The sequence below is a fragment of the Mus caroli genome, unplaced genomic scaffold, assembly GCF_978045245.1.
Source record: "Mus caroli unplaced genomic scaffold, Mus_caroli_1 scaffold_16, whole genome shotgun sequence".
In the NCBI taxonomy this organism is placed as follows: domain Eukaryota; kingdom Metazoa; phylum Chordata; class Mammalia; order Rodentia; family Muridae; genus Mus; species Mus caroli.
Genome location: NW_028227271.1, coordinates 48,692,725 through 48,711,885, shown reverse-complemented (window position 1 = coordinate 48,711,885; position 19,161 = coordinate 48,692,725). Strand labels below are relative to the sequence as shown.

At 42.3% G+C, this 19,161-nt stretch overlaps 1 protein-coding gene across 1 annotated transcript in view; it reads right to left on the bottom strand.

Annotated features, from left to right (window-relative positions):
* Positions 1 to 4,385: 4,385 nt before the first annotated feature.
* Positions 4,386 to 19,161, bottom strand: part of Sntb1 (syntrophin beta 1) — a 264,253-nt gene continuing 249,477 nt past the window's right edge. The window contains exons 6-8 of the mRNA XM_029469797.2: positions 17,477 to 17,673; positions 10,651 to 10,841; positions 4,386 to 7,412 (exon numbers count right to left, since the gene is read on the bottom strand). Coding sequence (XP_029325657.1) covers positions 7,320 to 7,412; positions 10,651 to 10,841; positions 17,477 to 17,673 — 481 coding nt within the window. The 3' untranslated portion in view covers positions 4,386 to 7,319. The remainder of the gene's footprint in view (positions 7,413 to 10,650; positions 10,842 to 17,476; positions 17,674 to 19,161) is intronic.

Here is a 19,161-nt window from a genome sequence, read left to right as displayed (position 1 = left end):
TGCAACTGAATGACCTTGATAAATGCAGGAAAGAGGAGGACAGACCTTAGGCTTCAGCAGCTGGGGGGAGGGAGGCTCACTTGCTGAAAGTTCCCATTCTTTAGAATAGTCAATAGGAAGTTGACATTGATGCCTCATTTCCTTGGGAAAGCAGAGAGCCATAGGGCCCAAGTATTAGTGAGCTATGCTATATGGTATGGTGACGTTATGTTGAGCAAAGCTGTTGCCTGAAGAGTCTGGAGTAGAGAGGTTGCATTGGCCTTTTTCCTGTATATGTTTTTTTTATAGAAAGAAATGAAAATGACTTTACCTGGAGGCAAGGATTCGGAACATGAAACAGCTCCACAAAGCCTTGGGTCTTCCATCTACATAGATGTTTTTCATATCCCTAATCCCTGCATCTAAGCAGCCAGTAAATATCAATGATTAGTGTGAGCTGGAACCTAGAATTTTAGGACCTTATAACTTCTCTTCTGCTCTCCTGGAGCCTAGTCCTGAGCACTTGAGGGAGGCCAGATGGAGTACAACCAGGTACCTGTGTGATAGCCAGCAGTAGCTGTAGACGGTTATATGCAGCATTAAGGAACTCCCCACCCAGGGTACTGCCCCACCCAAACACAGCCACATGAATGAGCCCAGGCATCTAAACAACAGTGGAAGGGATGGACCAGCCTCATCAGGCCACACAATAATGAACACTAATGCCTTTTGGTGTGCCGAGCCCCTGGGTTGTAAGGCGATTCATTGTAGACGAACCTTGGGTTTCATTCACTTCTACAAATAACTGTGAGAAAGAAGGTGGCAGAGACTTCACTTATCAAGACTATAGCTGAAGAAAGAGGGAATAGCTTTCTCTTGAATTATTTTGCTTTACTGTAAGACCCAGAAAGCTTATAGAAGAAGAAACTCCTATCCCCACCCTCCACTGCTGTACAGATGAGGATTATAAAACAGAACAGCTACAATTAATGAGGCATTATTGAAGGTCTTTCTTGGTCATTGCCTTTGGGTTCTTGTGAGAAAAATAAGCTTTATTCATCCAAGAATTGTAAGTAAAAGTTGCTAAAAATAAAACTGGCTTTCTTTTCTTTCAACATTCCTAGGCTCCAGTCCAAGGCAAGAGAGAATTGCAGCCTTCCGGACAGGCATGAGAGTAGGGCAGTCCCTGCCTGAGACTGGAGTCATCCTGAAAGGGTTGATGTTTGCCATGCTTTGCCCTCACCCAGCTGCCAAAAAGCTATAGATGGTCTGATTTCACACTAGTTCTTCTGGCTTTCTTTTGTCTTCACCAAGCTTGCTGTCTTCCCAAATCCCCACCTCTTCTTCTCTCTTTGCTGTTGCTGTAACACTGATCAATGTCCTCTCTATGGAGCCTTAGATGCTAAAAATAACCCCAATAATAATAATGATAATGATGATAATAATAATAATAATGACAATAATAATAAGTCAGAAGAGACGTTTCCATTACTTTTTCTGATACCATTTAGATATGATGCTGTACCCTCTGTGGACATGGTTTAATTGTTTTAATGAGCTATTAAACTTGCTTCCCTGAGTGAAATTAATTTAGTGTCATTTAGAGGTGTAGGTAAAATAATAACTGATTTATGGTCACATTTTCAAATAGTTCTATTATTCGAAATTTTATATAAACAGGCTAAAAATTATATTTACAGTTCTCAGAATTTTATCCATAGAAAGAGCCCTTAAAAACAATTTTCAAGTGCACATTTAAGAAGTTCATGTAACATTGAAGGGATTTAGGTCATACTCATGGTCCTCGGAACAATTTCTCAACAATAATTTGCAGTAGGGCCTATTACATTTTTATACTGTTCCCTTCCAGATATCCTTTTTCAACCAGGAATATCTCTTTCAAGTTTCTATTATTTCTCCATGCTCAGACCCAAGCACCCTTTCTGCACCAATTATTTTATTTATTTCTTGTGTGTGTGTTTGAGACAGTGTCTTGCCATATATAGCCCAGTTATTCTTAACAGTTTTCTGTTCGACGTTGTGAGTAAAATTAATAATGCTCTTGAATCATGTTCACTAGAAAACAAAACTTGAGGCAAGGACCAAAGAGATAGTGGCTGATATCCTTTGTCAGATGGGTTGTCCCAAGATGGATGATGAATGTTTTAGCACTATCACAGTCAAGAACCCTGAGAGGAAGATAGAAAGCATCACAGAGGGACTGAGTAGTCCCTCCATACTGTGAACTTTAATTTGCCCTCTTAGATTTAAACTCACCACAGTTTTTGTTTCTCTCAGTGTTTTCAAGCGCTATCCTCTAAGCAGAACAGCCCCCCTTCTCATCAGCTCAGCCATGCCTACCTGCAAGAGTCTGTCATAAGAAGGATATGGGGAGCATCATTGGACCATCACCTGAGCCTCAATCCAATCCCCTTGCACCGTCTTGCTATTTGTATACAATTCTGCCCTAATTGCAAGTAGCCTTGGGATATGGAGATACTAGAGCATATAGGTTGGGAAAGGTTCACTATGGGAAGAAACATTGATATGGCTATGGGCCAGTCATTATCCGGGCTGAGTGAAGATATCTCCAGCACCATTCCTGTATGAAGTTTCTCAAATAATCTTCCGTAAGTCCAAGAAGTTCACCGTTCCTGGGTCAAACCTTGGTGGAATCAGACTTTGGTTGGTTATTAGGACCTGGGAAAGAAGGGTATATTTTGTTCATGCTTCCCCAGGGAAGGGATTCTCACAACATTCAGGCTAGTTCTTTTAGCAACTCTTTAGGAAGCCAGGACTTATACCCTACTGAGTGGCTTTTGATCCAAGTCTGAAAGAACACAGAAAGCCAGGTATGCATCTTCTGGTTGCCTAGCAGGGAAGGGATAGAGCTAAGGGGGGCAGTGTTGTCAAGCAAACAACTGGTTTGCTCTAAGCAGAAACCCTTAGGTCAAGCAGAACCAGCTGTTGTATCTAGGACGGTGCTTCTGGCTCTTCATGAGAACCTTGGGGAAGATTTGAATCTTGTTGCAATTTTATTGATTTTGTCTATGCCAACACAGACAGTTAAAGAACATTCCTATCAATGTGCCAGCTGTTAGTGTACAAGGATACTGTATTGATATACCTCCTTTTTCAGCTGGTTACAAACGCTACAAAGATGATCTACCTACATTAGGACTTGTGTACTTGTGCAATCCTAGCTCATGGTCAAAAGGTACATGTTTTAAAATTTTGGGATGTTTGTCAAAGTGTTCTCCAAATTATTGCCAAATACATTTACTAGTGGCTTTACCCAGGCTGGTTGTGACCTTTAGTACTAGACCTCTGAGAAGATTTTAATCTTGGTCTCTTTTTTTCCTACCAAAATGTCCAATTAAAAGCTTTTTTTGACTTGTTTTACATTTGTTAGTTGCTGTCAGCCTTGACTTGTCTCTGTGTATAGAATGTTGCTGTGGAAGAAAACTCGGACTTCCAGTGTTTTCTAGGATAAAACAGGGGTCATGACTGAAGGGTAGGCAAATGGAAGTCTTGGTGCCAGGAACACAGGACCTTTCAAACACCTCTAGCCAGCCAGCAAATGAATGGGTCTGCCTGGTGAGATAAGAAGCGTCCTCCTCATACTGAGAAATTTCAATTTCAGGCTCGATGCACAATGCCAAAGTGTTCAAGAAGAGTTCCCGAGTGCAGCGGCAGATGCTACAAGGTCAGTGTGGCCCGTCCTGCAGCTCCTGGGACACAGTGTATGTCTAAGATGAGCTTAGGTGGTATGAACTTTAAAAAAGTTTTAATTGGTGTCTATGCAGCTTGCAACATCAGCATCCTACTGCCGTGTTCCTAGCAAATCATTATTACCCCTTATTAGCGCAGGAAGGTGGTAGCACTTGAAAAAACTGCACAGAAATATGCTTCACAGCGTTTAGGTCTTTGGAAAGCACAGACTCTATGGTTCTAAATCTAATCTCAGTACTGCTAAAGTTTCAGTTAGTTCAATGGTTTCTGAATACCAGCCCATTGCAACAAAACCCAACTACAGTACAATAGAGAATTTAAGTACTTTTGAGCTTGGTGCATGGGTCACATTTTAGTTAAAAATAAGAGTCCCAAATTGTAGATGAAAAGCTGTCTGAAACTATACTCAAATTAGGAATTTGGGGATAAACATTAATATTTTGGGGAATCTGTCAACACTTGCTGTGTTGCATAAAATGCTGACTGTGTTTTAAATGGGCTCTGAGTTGCTAGTGGTATTCACTTACCCTGCCAACACTTCTAAGACCAGTCTTGATGGGAAAGAGACATGGCCTGTCTTCACACCCACACAGTCCTCTGAGACTGTCACGAAGCCACCATCCGCTCAGTTCATCCCACGATATACTTAAAAATATAAGCCTAGGCATTGGAGATCTGAGACAAATATTTATTCAGTTTATATATCAATTGTACATGACGTTCATAGGGGCTATAACACAGGCAGATTTAGAAAAAAAAACACTCAAGATACACCCAAAAATCATTTCCATACTTCATTGATGCCATTCATTAAATACCTTGGTCTGGGTAGTTCATAATAATTATATAGTTTGATTTTGTATTATTTAGCTTATGTTAGAAAAAGATGACATAATCTCTATCCCTCTTGCCTTCTTGAAATGGCCATAGATGAGAAGCATGGGCAAATTACCAGACTAATGAATCCAGGCTCTGGCAACCAAGGAAGAATCTACCAAGTAAAGATAGTTCATCTGTCCTGGTTTTCATTTAGGAACAAGTATTATGGGTTCCATCTTCACAGAAATAAGAACAAAGCAAATCAGAAAAAAAAAAAAAGCCAAACAAACAATTTCTCCCAAATGACTAAGTTGAGGATGCACTGACCAAGACATGAACCTGACTTAGTTTGTATCATCCACTAACGCCTAAGACAAAATAAAAAAAAAATACACTCTAAAGTCATTATTTAAAATGATGTTTAAAAATCCAAGCTGAGAAACAACAGTAAATATTTGAAATTGACTCATCATAGCCGCTCTGATATGATATACTTTAATTAGGAGGAAAAAAATCATTCATATACATAACTCTCTTAGTAAAATCTTTCTATTTCTTGCTAATAACACCTTTCAATTTACTTCAGAAAATGCATCGATTTTATTCAAATATACTTTTCCTAAAATATAAATATTTAAATTAAAATTTTAAAAATGGAAAAGACAGTTTATGTTGACTCTTATCCAGATATCGATCAGGCTAAAACATAAGCGATAAAGAAACAGTATCTGTGACTATGGTCAATTTAATTTGTCTATAAATATATAATAGAATCTTTGCAACTTGAGTAATTAACTCAAACTTCATGTAGTACCGAGCACCTTAGATTACACATTGTTGAATGAAACTATTGGAATTAATATATGTATTATGTTATTTACAATACATAAGTATAATTCTCTTGTATAACAACATTCCAGTGATCTCTGAAAATATATAGTGTGAAAGGGTACAATACAATTTACAAATGCATCAACACTTTCCTACAGGTTTGAAGCTGGCCTCCACTCTTCAACATTTTAAAATAGGAAACCAACCAAAAGTCAATGTCCTGTGGTGAGATGTCCTCGAGCATCATCTACAAAAACCACTAGCTTCACAGATGCCGCCATTACAAAGAAGTGCAAGGCATAGAACCCTCACCCCCACATTCAAGACTAAGATTCCTGAAGACCAGAATTCTTGAGGAGGCCCCAACAAGGGCCTGTAAATTATCTTAAGTTGCTATCTTGCGAATATTTTTATCAACAAGCTCCTAAATTACCAACGCCCCTCCATCTGAAAACACTGTTCAGTGTCCCTTGGAAATGCTATTGTAAGGGAACTCTCTGGGGAGATGATGCTTTAAACTAAGTACAACTGTAACTCTATAAACACACAGAGCTGAGGAAGCCAAATCCTGGGCCTTTAGGCAGTTTCGCTTTGCATAGGCATCTGCTAAACGATGCCTCTTCCAGCGCTGGCAGAACACAGGGCATGGGCTAGTGTAAAACTCCATGGAAAACACGTACTGAAAATTCAAAATTCTAGACTTAATTTTCAGGGCTCGTGAAAAGTAGCTCCAAAAATCAAATAATGGGTGTAGTTTTTAGTGACTGGATCTTGAAAGGCAAAAATGAAAAGCATTAAGTATTTATAGGCTAGATACTGCCTCAACATACTCTTGTAGAAAAATATCAGTATCAAAAAAAAGTATCATTCCCCTGGAATTTCAAAATTAATATAGATGCCATCTGTAGATTTGATCCTCTCTCTTTCTGAATGTGCAAAATAAGCATCATCGAGAACTGAGAGATGCTTTCCATGACGTAAAAGGCATGTGCATGGGAACAGGCAGAAACACGGACCACTGAAAGGTACTTCCACTGAAAACTGTAAAATGCAGATAATTAACTCCCAACTGGTGTGTGTGTCTGTGTGTGTGTGTGTGTGTGTATGCGTGTGTGTGTGTTATGTCTCTGTGTTTCTGTGTGTGTGATGACAATCTTTTTAAAAATTGCCTGCAATTTGATTTCTGTAAGTACAGGTAGAAGTTTTGGCTGGGAGACAGCATCCATGGGTGTGGTATGGAGTTGCAGAATTACCCATCATTTGTGTGTAAGAGTCTTCAGGATAGTCTTGCAATTGAAACAGTCCACTTTGCTTCATATTCTGGCAGTTTAGAACTCAGGTCAGTATCCAGTGCTCTATTTCATTCCTGTTCAACATATGCTAAGGAGAATACTTTGGAATCACTCTGGACCAGCAACAACAACAAAAAAATAACTCATTAAAGAAATTAAGCAACAATTGCTTCATTCTTTTTTAAAAAGGTGTGCATTGTTGCTGTTGTTCCTACCAATGAAAGTTAGCTCAACTTGAATCAGGAAATAAGTCACAAGGAAGCAAGGGGCTGTTTACTAGGGACAGAGGAATAGGTATAACTATCCATTTCTCATCTGCTCGGCTCTGGCTTACCTGGGTGATCCAGTTGCCTAGAAACTGGTGTGATTAAGATCTCCCTATGCTGTTGTAATGGCTGTGTCCTTGGTTGTCATTGTTTAAAAGATACGACGTGTACATTCACCTGCCCTCACCTCTTTGCTCTGATCTATGAAATTCTATTCTGATCTTCCCTGTGGTGTTTTCTTTAGGGTGTCCCTTGAAGTTTCTGAAACCAATAGAGGAGCCTGGGATGTTATATGTGACTCCTTAAATGAAGGCTGTGCATGTTACATCTGGTGCACTGCCTGATGTCACAGTCCTGAGGCACAGCCGGCTTCCTTTCCAAAGGCAAGTCGCCTCTCTGTTCAGGCCACCAAGCCCAGTCGTGTTATCTTAGCAGACAGAAAGGAGTGAATGATGAAAACGATCGGCTTGGGGCAGGAGTGAAGGTCCAGTTGCTGAAATTGAGAAAGGAGAGAGCATCAGAGATCATCAATGAATGCTTGGTGGGGCATAGTGATAGCCACTCTGTATGTACTTGTGTTTCTGTGGAGTTAACTAGAGCAGCTCTGTCTCCCAATCTTGGTTCTCAATGGCATAAGGGAATAACTCTTCCAGATTATTCATTATATTGCCCATACCTGTTTTTTTTTCCTAAAAAGACCTCTAACGTGTTTACCTATAATAATTCCATAAGTAATGACGGGACCTTTCATGTCTAAACCATTTATTTTCAGCTCCCCATTAGTGATGTTTATGCCAAGTTTGGTACAGCAGGCAGGAGATCATATTTCACAGCTCAAGTTGCTGGGTTCTTGGTTCTGACAGTGTTTTAGATGTCTAGTCTTGGCCAGCTCACTTAAAATTCTTCTCAGCCTAACTAATATGCAAGGTAATTAGAGTATTAAATAGGATCCTGAATATGAAACTGCCTTGTGAGTCGTGATTACAGAGCTCATGCTAAGCATCCCTGTCTTTGCTAACCCCCTGCTCTTCAGCTCTGTGGACATACATCTCTCTGATGGTGATGTCTAAAGTCCTAGCCTTCTCAGTGTGCCCCCTGCACAGCCCAGGGCACACCTGGCTAGGGCATAGAGACCTTCAGAAGTGGAGTTATCACTTGACCTAATTTAGAAAAATTTGGGAAACTTCCTGATTCCCTTCTGCTGCCCTGACTTTTGTTCTGATGGTGGCACTTCTGTGTAATAAAAACAGTGTGACATGCAATAATAGCTACCAAACTGAAGATCACTTTTCATAGAGCACTGTCCGGTTTCTTTTACTGCTGTTATTGTTGCCATGATGAAAGTGTTCTTTACAAAGGCAACTTAAGGCTGTACTTTAGCTCAGAGGTGAATCCCTCGTGGTGGGGAACTCAAGGCAGCCGGAACTTGCAGCAGCTGGGCTGTTAACACTGCATCCACAGCTAGGAAGGAGGGATGGATGCATGCTGCTGTTGGAGGATCATGACCAGGCACGGAGTGGTCCTTCCACCTCCTTTAATGTAGTCAAGGTAATCTTTCACTGTTGAAACCCTAGGAGGTAGCAATTGTCATCGTCCCCATCTTTCATATGGGAAAACTAAGATCTAGAGATGTTTTTCAACTTCATGAAACCACAGCTTTTACAGTGAATAAGCAAGTGTGGACTCAAGTCTATCTGATGTCAGAGCTGGAGATTAATTATCCACATTCCATGCCACTAACAAAAGGGACACAGTTTTGAATAGTGACATTAAAAACTGTCTGCCCCAATCTCCGTATTTTATAGCTAGGGTGACGTGAATCCAAAGAAATGAAAGGGGAGCAAAATATCCCTGGATAGAAACAAGGATAAAACAGACTAGTTCTTGTATGTTTCCGAGCTGCTATGAAGTAGCTTTAGTCGGCGCCATCAATGGGAAGAAAGGCCTTTCGAATCTTATATGCCCCAGTATAGGGGAATGCCAGGGCCAGGAAGCGGGAGTGGGTAGGTCGGGGAGCATGGGTGGGGAGGGTATAGGGTACTTTCAGAGAGGAAACTAGGAAAAGGGGATAGCATTTGAAATGTAAATGAAGAAAATATCTAATTAAAAAAAAAAGAACAAGTACACAGATGGAGGACAGATACACTAGTAACAAACGTGATGTGTTTTAGTGATAGGGACGTTCATGTCACTACCTCATTTCAGTCATGGTCTCAGGCTATAATTAAAGAGCTGGAATGCAGACATATAAAAAGCAAAATCCAGAGGCATTCTGAGAATCCACTGAAGAATAGAAAGAATTCTCAGACAGTGAGTTAGGGCCCACTGTTGGCCCCTGGGGGAATGGACTTGGTCACCTCTGCTGATATTACCCATAACAACTGCCTGGCTTTGCAATGAGGTCAGCGGGGTCACATGACATGTCTCTGTCTGAGGTGAAAGGCCTTTTAACTCTTCACTGTGAGCATGGCCCTTCCCCCCAATCAGATTCTAAGAGCTTCAAAAGACCGCTTTCCAGATACTGCCTAGCAAAGCCCACCGAAAAATACCTGAACAACTTGTGGGCAAGAAACGGGCCTAGGAAAGAAAGAGGGAGGGAGAGTGAAGTTCTAGTAGCTGACTGAAAACAACTAGATTTTTTTTTTCCAGTTAGGGACTCATTTATGTGTTTTAAATTTCCTCTGTTCCTGTTGGAACAGGAAGGCAATCCATTGTGATGGACACAATGGCTGGGTAGACTAGTTATGACAAGTCATAGGTGTGTGCTTCCAGTTCCAGACGTGACACCTTGAGGTGAGATGCTTCATTGTCTAAGAAATGCCACGGACCACTGTTGCCTACCGGTGGAAGAATGTCCCCTTGTCAGCTGCTGGGAAACTGGATTTCATACATGTCTTTACTATGGTTGGGGAGCAATGACCACAGAAAATCATCAATTTAAACACTATGAACAGCTGGGCATGGTGGAGCACGCTTTTAATCCCAGCACTCGGGAGGCAGAGGCAAGCAGATTTCTTAGTTCGAGGCCAGCCTGGTTTACAGAGTGAGTTCCAGGACAGCCATGGCTACACAGAGAAACCCTGTCTCAAAAAACCAAACAAATAAACAAACAAACAAAAAAAAAAAAAAAGAAGAAGGCTTTGTGGATTTCTGACTAAACACTATGAACACTATGTACACTGGTATGCTTTGTGGCTGTTACCTTAACCAGTAACTAGCTAACTTGGGTGACTATTGCTTGATGAGTAGTTCCCAACTTTGCTAGTCTTATCTGTCTACTCCCCCAGTGCCCTTAGTTCTCTGCCCTGGCAAAGCTTATTTTACGTACCTGCCCTCATGCACACTGTCTGGCACAATGCCAAGGTTATATTAGCTGCTTAGCGCATCTTTAAAACAAATGGGACTTATGTTAAAACACCCGAGAAATCCTGTTTGATAAGAATTTAATGCTAACCTTATAAAAGATTCTTTCTCTGGATTCAAATATTTATGTCGTTTTCTAATGAAAAATGAAACCAGAGGAAGGAACTAGAGATAACCGGATCTGTTTGAAGCCCCAGAATTCAATCCCACTTTCTCAAGGACCGACTGCAACAGGAGCCTCCCACCATGGTGCTATCAGTAGACTGTGTTGAGTAAGTAGTCAGGCTGCCTACCACTTCCAATTCATTGCACATGCAATGCATAATGCAGCACATGAAATCATGTGGTCCCAAGAAAAGCACACTTACAATCTCTCCTTCTTTGCCTCCAAAGTCTAAATAGAGCATCCTGATTCCGTCATCCGAAGACATTTTGAGCTTCTCATAAGGGGACTGTATGATTGTCTTGGGGAAGGCACCATCCTGAGGCTCAGTGGAAATAGAAAATCCATTGTCATAATGTATGGTCAAGCGGCATTCCTGGTTTCTGTAGGTGCAGGCTGAGAGAGAGGGGTCAGGGAGACATGGTAGAAATCAGTCCATCTGTCCTTTTCACCCATTCACTCCAGCACTTCATTGTTTTACTTTCTTCAACCCAGTGCCCAGCCACGAATTTCTTATTAAAGTGAGAAAGAAAGGAACATAGTTCCCATATTTCTTGAATTGACATTGATATTAGCAATCATCAGGAACTGAGGTTCAGTGGATGTTTTCTGGGCTGTGGTCCTTAGCTTGCTTTCTGACAACATGTATGGTGACAGTAAAGGGACACATGACTTCCTATGGACAGGTGGGCCTGGTTTTCAGCCAGAAACAATAGACCTTTTATTTAAATAAAGCATGCTACATCATCTTCATCATCATCACCATCACCACCACCACCACATTACCTGCATGGATACACACAGACAGGTAGACGACAGGCAGACAACAGACTCACAAACACACATACATGCATGCATCTATACACAGTCATGTCAGCTACTGGGTTTGAAAGAGGCAAGCACTCCCTTATCATGCTACCAAAGTGAACACATACAACGTGCTTAAGAGGTCAGAAGTGAGCAGTTTAAAAATAATCTACCTTCATTTTTAAAAAGGCCCAACCAAGTTTACGTCAGAAATTGAAAGGGCAATTTCTCTAATTTGCCCTAAGACGTTGGGTCCAGGAAATGCTGTTGCAGACAGGTCTGTGATGTGGCACCTTTCATGAATGATGCTACTCCAACTCCTGTCTGGAGAGGAGTCCAGAAGCTCACTGTGGGGACGTGCGCAGGGCACCTCCAGTCCAGAGGAGCAGAGGGATGAACACTGTAAGCAGTCCAAGTGTGGGCTTTTACCTGGAAGCCTCACTGTTTAGGAAGAATCCAGTACATTAAGCCTGTTACAGGGACAGGAAGTGGACAGTCACTAGCACCCTAGCTCCCATTAGGAAGGGCTACAACAAATATGTCCTTTATGTCTTCAGCAAAGATTTCCAGGAAAGCTTATCAGTCATCAGACTGGGGTTAGTTTGCCTCATGAAACACTACATTGAACAGACCTCTGTAGGTCAATTTCTTAGGCCTTAATCTACATCTAACTGAATTTAGGAAAGCCTGCACAATTTTTTTTGGTTTGGGGGGGGTGTGGAGGGTCCTGAAAGCCACATATGATGGTGTCATTGGTTGAGAATCCTCTCAGTGTCACCCTTTGCTCTACTCTGCTTTCTAAATATATAAAATATAATCCTCCCTTCCCCCCTACTGATGTCAGAAGCAGAAACATCTCGCTAATGTTACAGGGCTTTAAAAACCGAAAGCTTAGAGAAGAGACAATATCACCACCTGGGGATGTTCAGCTTTGAAAATTCAAGTCTTTTCTTTTCTGTTTCATGTTCCTTTCTTCTTTCTCTGGCACTTGGATGTAGAGGGCTTTGGGGCAGGAGGTTGACAGTGAGTTTCTTAGCCTTCCTCTCTCATGATTCGTGACAGATGATGACAATTGGGTAGGGAAGAACTTCAGATTTTGAAGGAAGAAATAGAATCTCGACTGGCTACAAAGTGAGGTGCCCTTTCAAATGGAGCTCTGATGAACACACACACCCCTGCCCTGACTTACTCTAAGTATTTTTCAACTTCTACTGTGAGCTCATCTTTTTCAAAGGCTTTCTCTGATAGATCTGAGTGCTGCTACCATCTCCACCCCCAGTCCATGGACAATGAAGGCCGGTTCCACAGAGGTAGCAATGGCTTCCCACCCCGACTCCCCCCTTTCTGTGAATGTTTGTTTCTTGTACCTGCAGTTTCTATTCCTGCACAAACATCATGACCAAGAAACAAGTTGGGGAGGAAAGGGTTTATTCAGCTTACACTTCCATACTGCTGTTCATCACCAAGGAAGTTCAGGACTGGAACTCAAGAAGGTCAGGAATCAGGAGCTGATACAGAGGCCATGGAGTGATGTTCCTTACTGCCTTGCCTCCCCTGGCTTGCTCAGCCTGCTCTCTTATAGAACCAAGACTACCAACCCAGAGATGGTCCCACCCACAAGGGGCCCTCTCCCCTTGATCACTAATTGAGGAAATGCCTTATAGTTGGATCTCATGGAGGCATTTCCTCAACTGAAGCTCCTTTCTCTGTGATAACTCCAGCTGTGTCAAGTTGACACAAAACTAGCCAGTACAATTGACCCCTTGTCAACTTGACACACAAACACATCACTAGTAAGCCTCAACCCTTACATTCTTATTTATCCCCGAGATCTGAATAACTTTAAACGTCCCACAATCTTTACATATTCTTAAAATTTCAATCTCTTTAAAATATCCATCTCTTTTAAAATCCAAAGTCTTTTCGCAATTAAAAGTCTCTTAACTGTGGGCTCCTCAAGAGTGATTTCCTTCAAGAGGAAAAATATCAGGGCACAGTCACAATCAAAAGCAAAAATCAATCTCCAACCATCCAATGTCTGGGATCCAACTCACGATCTTCTGGGCTCCTTCAAGGGCCTGGGTCACTTCTCCAGCCATGCCCTTTGTAGCACACACATCGTCCTCTAGGCTCCAGATGCCTGTACTTCACTGCTGCTGCTCTTAGTGGTCATCTCATGGTACTGGCATCTCCAAAACACTGCATGACCCCTTCAGTCCTGGGCCGTCAATTGCAACTGAGGCTGCACCTTCACCAATGGCCTTCCATGGCCTCTCACAGTGCTGAGCCTCAGCTGCTCTGCATGACCCCTTCATGCCTTCAAAACCAGTACCACCTGGGTGACTCTTACACATTACCAAGTCCAGCCACAGCACAAGGGACAACCTTGGCCATCTCTGGAACACAGCCTCTGTGCTTTCAGAAAACACTTCCCAGAAGATGTCACCTCAGTGATTCTGGTCTCTTCTTAATCACCGCTAATTTCTTAGCTCCAGCTAACCAGCATCAACAGTCCCAGTAATGCAAAGTTTTTGCTTTAGTAGTTCTGGTATCTTGTTAATCACAGCTGATTCTTCAGCCCCAGCTAACCAGAACCACAGAATCTTCACAACCAAAGTTACAATGGCCCTGAAAAGAGTCTTTAATTTTTCCCTCTGAAATTTCACAAGCCAGGCCTCCATCCTCTGCACTGTTTTCAACATTATCTTCCAAGCTCCTACACAACATCTGACAGAGCTCTTAACACCAAATGGATCTTCTAGCCCAAAGTTCCAAAATCCTTCCACAGTCCTCCCCAAAACATGGCCAGATTGTCACAGGAATACCCCACTCTACTGGTACCAATTTGTCTTAGTCAGGGTTTCTATTCCTGCACAAACATCATGACCAAGAAGCAAGTTGGGGAGGAAAGGGTTTATTCGCCTTACACTTCCATACTGCTCTTCATCACCAAGGAAGTCAGGACTGGAACTCAAGCAGGTCAGGAATCAGGAGCTGATACAGAGGCCATGGAGGGAATGTACCTTACTGGCTTGCTTCTCCTGGCTTTCTCAGCCTGCTCTCTTATAGAACCAAGACTACCAGCCCAGAGATGGCACCACCCACAAGGGGCCTTTCCCCCTTGATCACTAATTGAATAAATGCCTTATAGTTGGATCTCATGGAGGCACTTCAACTGAAGCTCCTTTCTCTGTGATAACTCCAGCTGTGTCAAGTTGACACAAAACTAGCCAGTACAGTAAGGAAGTTCTAAGCATAGTTTTATTCACGCTCCCCCAAGTTTGAACTATAAAGCTATGAAGATTAGTTGTTCTGAATTAGCTGCGGCGTGCTTTGATTCCAGCCGGCATCATATGATATGGATGGCCTTTGCTGGGTGGAATCAAATTTCCAAACATGTTCTCAATTTCCACGGGATAAACTAAACACATGACCATGTTAAAGGAAGCTCTGGTATAGACATAAGTTTTTCTCTCCAGCGTCTGGAGGCATCGTTGAAACTGGAGCTGGGTTGTGCTTTTAGTCACTTCGGTCACACCTCTGTTACCCTCCTCCTCCTCCTCGTCTTCCTCCTCCTCCTTGTCTTCCTCCTCCTCCTCTTCCTCCTTCTGCTCCTCCTTTTCCTCCTTCTCCTCCTCCTTCTCCTCCTCCTTCTTCTCCTCCTCCTCCTCCTCCTTCTGCTCCTCCTCTTTCTCCTCCTCCCCTTCTTCCTCCTCCTCCTCCTTCTGCTCCTCCTCTTCCTTCTCCGTTTCCTCCTCCTCCTCCTCCTCCTTCTGCTCCTTCTCCTTTTCCTCCTCCTTCCCCTCCTCCTCCTCCTTTTCCTCCTCCTCCTTCTCCTCTTCCTCCTCCTCCTCCTCCTCCTCCTCGATCAGGTTACATAATTCCCTGTAATCTTCCTTTGGCTACTTGGTCACCAGCCTTGGATTTTCCTATTGAGACAGACAGTGTCTGCATATCAAATAGAATGGAAAACAAACCAAATCCTGAAGGAAACCTCCATTCCTTCCTAAAATCACTGCATGGAGTCTGAACCTCCCTGACATACACCTACAACTTTATGAAACGCAGCATTTGAGTGGTTTGAGTCTCTTCCAGCTTTTGTGCTCAGAGCCTGCCGTTAATGACAGATACCATAGGTGCACAGCCTTCAGGAACACTTGGACACAAGTTAGTTCTAAGGTAATCATTAACAGGAATTCATCTAGCTAAGTATGAGCATGGTGGCCTATGTATCTTTGCAGCATTTGATAAGACTGTCAGTTTGAGGCATGTCTAGCCTACATGCTGACATCCTATTTTTAAAAATAAAGTAAAAAAAGAAAAAACCACTATCTTAGGTCTACTACAGCAGAAATTCTACTATACATTTAGAGGAATTTTGGAAAAAAAAAACACCATCATACGCTACTGTGTGTCCTATCTTTTAGAGTAGTCTTGGGTATTTGAGAGGTGGTATTCTACTGTAGTACTCCTCCAAAGAGTGGCCCATGCCTCCATAGCATTATTTCTTCCTAGATTTGTCATATGAGAATTCTCATGCACCACTATGTGCGGAATCTATATCTCCAGAGTGAGGAGAGGCTCAGCTATTCATGACTCTGAGTACAAAATGATTGTTTTGTTATTGGCACAGGAAAATCTTGGTACAAGCTTTCTAGTTGTTCGGTGGGGAGTCCTCATTCTCCAGCGCGCACTGGCACAGCAGAGCTTCATGGAGTTTTACACTGTCCTGGCAAGTAGCTCTTTAGCACATGTGACTAGGAAGCAGAAGAGATGACACAACTGAGGACATTATTAAGCTTTAATTAATTTAAATTTAGATAGCTTCACTGAGCTTATTACATTAGGCTGTGCAAGCCTTGGGTAATAATTATAAGAGTAGCGGTTGATAATAGTTCTTCTTCACAGGACCCTCAGAACTGGGTCCTGTTTTTCTGATTATAGCTGTGGGGTGGAAGAAACAAAGATATGAAGGAAATGACTAAGAACCAATCAAGCTGGGACATGTGTCCACGTCAGTCGCTATTCAAAATGACCAAGTGTGAGTGACTACAAGCCTCTACTGTCTCCTCAAAGCCACACAAGGACATACAAGGTGCTGTGACAGGAGAGGGGAACTATGAGTATTACAAGCGGTGACTGTGAGGAATTCAGAATTCCTGGGAGGTTCAATGAGGACATGCTTAGTTGTCACAGAACGCCCTGTTTATAAGTGTCAGCAGGAGGCTGGACAGAGGTTGGCTGTAGATCTCAGGACTAGAAATTGTTTGTACTAGGGCTTGGAACTAGAACATCATCACAGATGCTGTTGGCTTTGTATAGGATATTTTGTATATACTGTGTTAAATAAGGGTCCATATTAGCTAATGTACTCAATTTTATAATGTGTATTGTACACATACATACATGAATACACACACATGGCATACACGTACACAGACACACTGGAATTAAAAGTTCTGCCAAACAGGACAAGATTGACATTGATCTCTCTAATTTCATCTAAACAATATTGGCTTTGTTTCAAATTATTGATTTAGGACACACAGTGGGTTGTTTTTCACTATAAGAAAAACTGCCTAGCATTGAGTAGGGATACAGTAAGTGACATGAAACAGAAGGGTCCCTCCTTCCACACATGCATCCCTTCTTAGTCATTTTGGGGCACTCTCTCTGTCAGTAGACTTCTTCCAACCTGTCTTTGCCCCGTCGTTTGTGCGAGGGATAGAGAGAGCTCTGCTGAGCTTCTGGAACTTTCCTTCTGCTCTACTTCCCCCAATTCAGATATCTTTCTTTCCGGTCGTTTCTAACAAACTGCGTCCCCAGTTTTGAGCTCAGTTTAGTACCAATACTATTCTCTGATAAGTCACTCAGATTCTGTTCTGATTGTTTATTACCAATAACCTAACCCTACTCATTTATACCCCCCAAATTCCCTTCCTTTAGGAAGCCATCCATGCAGTTATAATTGGGAGGATTGGAAGTGATCATTTTAGTTACCAGTTTCTCTTCAATGAAGGGGAGATGAGATGGGATAGAATAAAAGCCTCCAGTTATGTTTTAGGAGGACAAACAATGCCTAATTGAGAAGCATTTAAGTTCAACGCTATTATTTTAGATACCCTATAACACAAGGCATAGAAATAGTTTGAGGCCACAGCAGTTATGGTCTCACCTTCCCTGTGTTCGTGGGACATTGGTAGCTCATAGGCGGCAGCACTCACCTGTGGTGATTTCGGCAGTGAGCTCCGCTGAATTGTGGCACCCCTGTACTATGCTTCTTGTCCAGTGGGAGAGGTCCCTGCTGATCTCTGCCCTGAAGAGATGTGTTTCAATCCCTTGCTTGGTGCCAGTTCGTGTTGCAAAGGACAGATCCATCCCAGCCTGGGGTGATCCTTTTCCTGGACCTGAATGGACTAGCCTAGAGAGGAGAGTGTGAGGGAAAAGAGGGGCGTAGGGAGAGAGGAAGAGAGATTAGCATCTTTTTAAAAGAATCCTCTTGACACATCACATAGTAGAAGCCCCAAACCTATGCAATACTCATTGCGACCTCAAATCAAAGATGTCCGCTGCTCTTCAGTGGGTTTTTACCATCTTCTCTCCAATGATGGAGTGAGATTAAAGATCATCTAAGAACTGTGCATTTTGTTAAATATGCAGAAGATTTAAATAATATGATATGACCTGTGCAAATCCAACTATGCTTATTTAGTAGATAAATAAATAGATAGATAAACAAACAAACAAACAAACAAATGTGTCTGAGGCAGTGAGAAAAAAAAAAGAGTGGAATTCTGTGTAAAATTCTCTCCAGTCCAACTCCATCCCTACGCATGTGCATATTCCTGCCTGGGCAGAAGAGAAGGAAATGAATCTATTGTACTAAACGGGCGTGAGAATTCAATTAGTCACATCTCAGCTGGGAGGATCTTGCTGTGCTGAGCACACCTCTGGGCACGCATACAGTTATGCACACAGGCCCGCCAGCCATGCAAAACAACTGGGGACTCCATTGAAGAAGCAGCAATCTGTTTATCTGTTCAAGCCAGAGAAAGACCTAGAAATGTTGGACTTCCGAGGAAAGGGTGGAGAATTGCCCTTTGGTGGTACTTATGGGAACTTTCAGAAGCGTTGTTTTTCAACTACACAAGATTTGCACACTGACTTTAGAGCTTCCCCTTGGCATAAAAATGTGACTTTTATAGTAAATAATTCCTCGGAAGGCCAGACTTAAAACGTGAAAAATCAAAGTGTTCTGAGTGCCCCCACCAGCTCCTGCTTCTCACGTGTCCCCTGGAAGCACATTCTCTCCTGCTTGACATTTCAACTTCCTCTTCAGAGTGGCTTTCATATCAATCGTTCACAGAGCAGCACCAGTGTCATTTTATAAATGTTATTTCTCTCCAGGGGAATCTGCATTTTCATCCTATCTTTTAATATGGAAAGCAACGCTACTATTTGCTAGGAAAATGCCAGGCGTCACCTGTTGGGCCAACTGTTTTCTTAGCCAAAGAGTTTGTTACCTTGGGGGTTAAAATATGTGTAAGGAAATTTATTCCCCCCCTCACCCCCTGTAATGCTAAACAGTAGAGAATAAAATCAGCAGTGAAAGAAAGCGTATTACAGCTTGTGGGACTCCTAGTAGGAAGCCTATGAATCTCTGAGGTGCTTTCTCTCATTTACAGAGCTAGAGATTGGTGGGAGGCAGAGTTCGCCATGCTGCTTTGAGGAAAAAAAAAAGTTATTGGAGAATCTGTTTACTGTGAGGTTTATTCGTAACCTTTCCAGCACTGAGGGTAGGTAGGGAACCTCTAATATACATGAAGAGACATGGCTATGCATGAAGGGATTTAACATGTACAGTCTGAGACCTGGGCATGTGTTCTGGTGGGCGCCATCTTGGAATGAG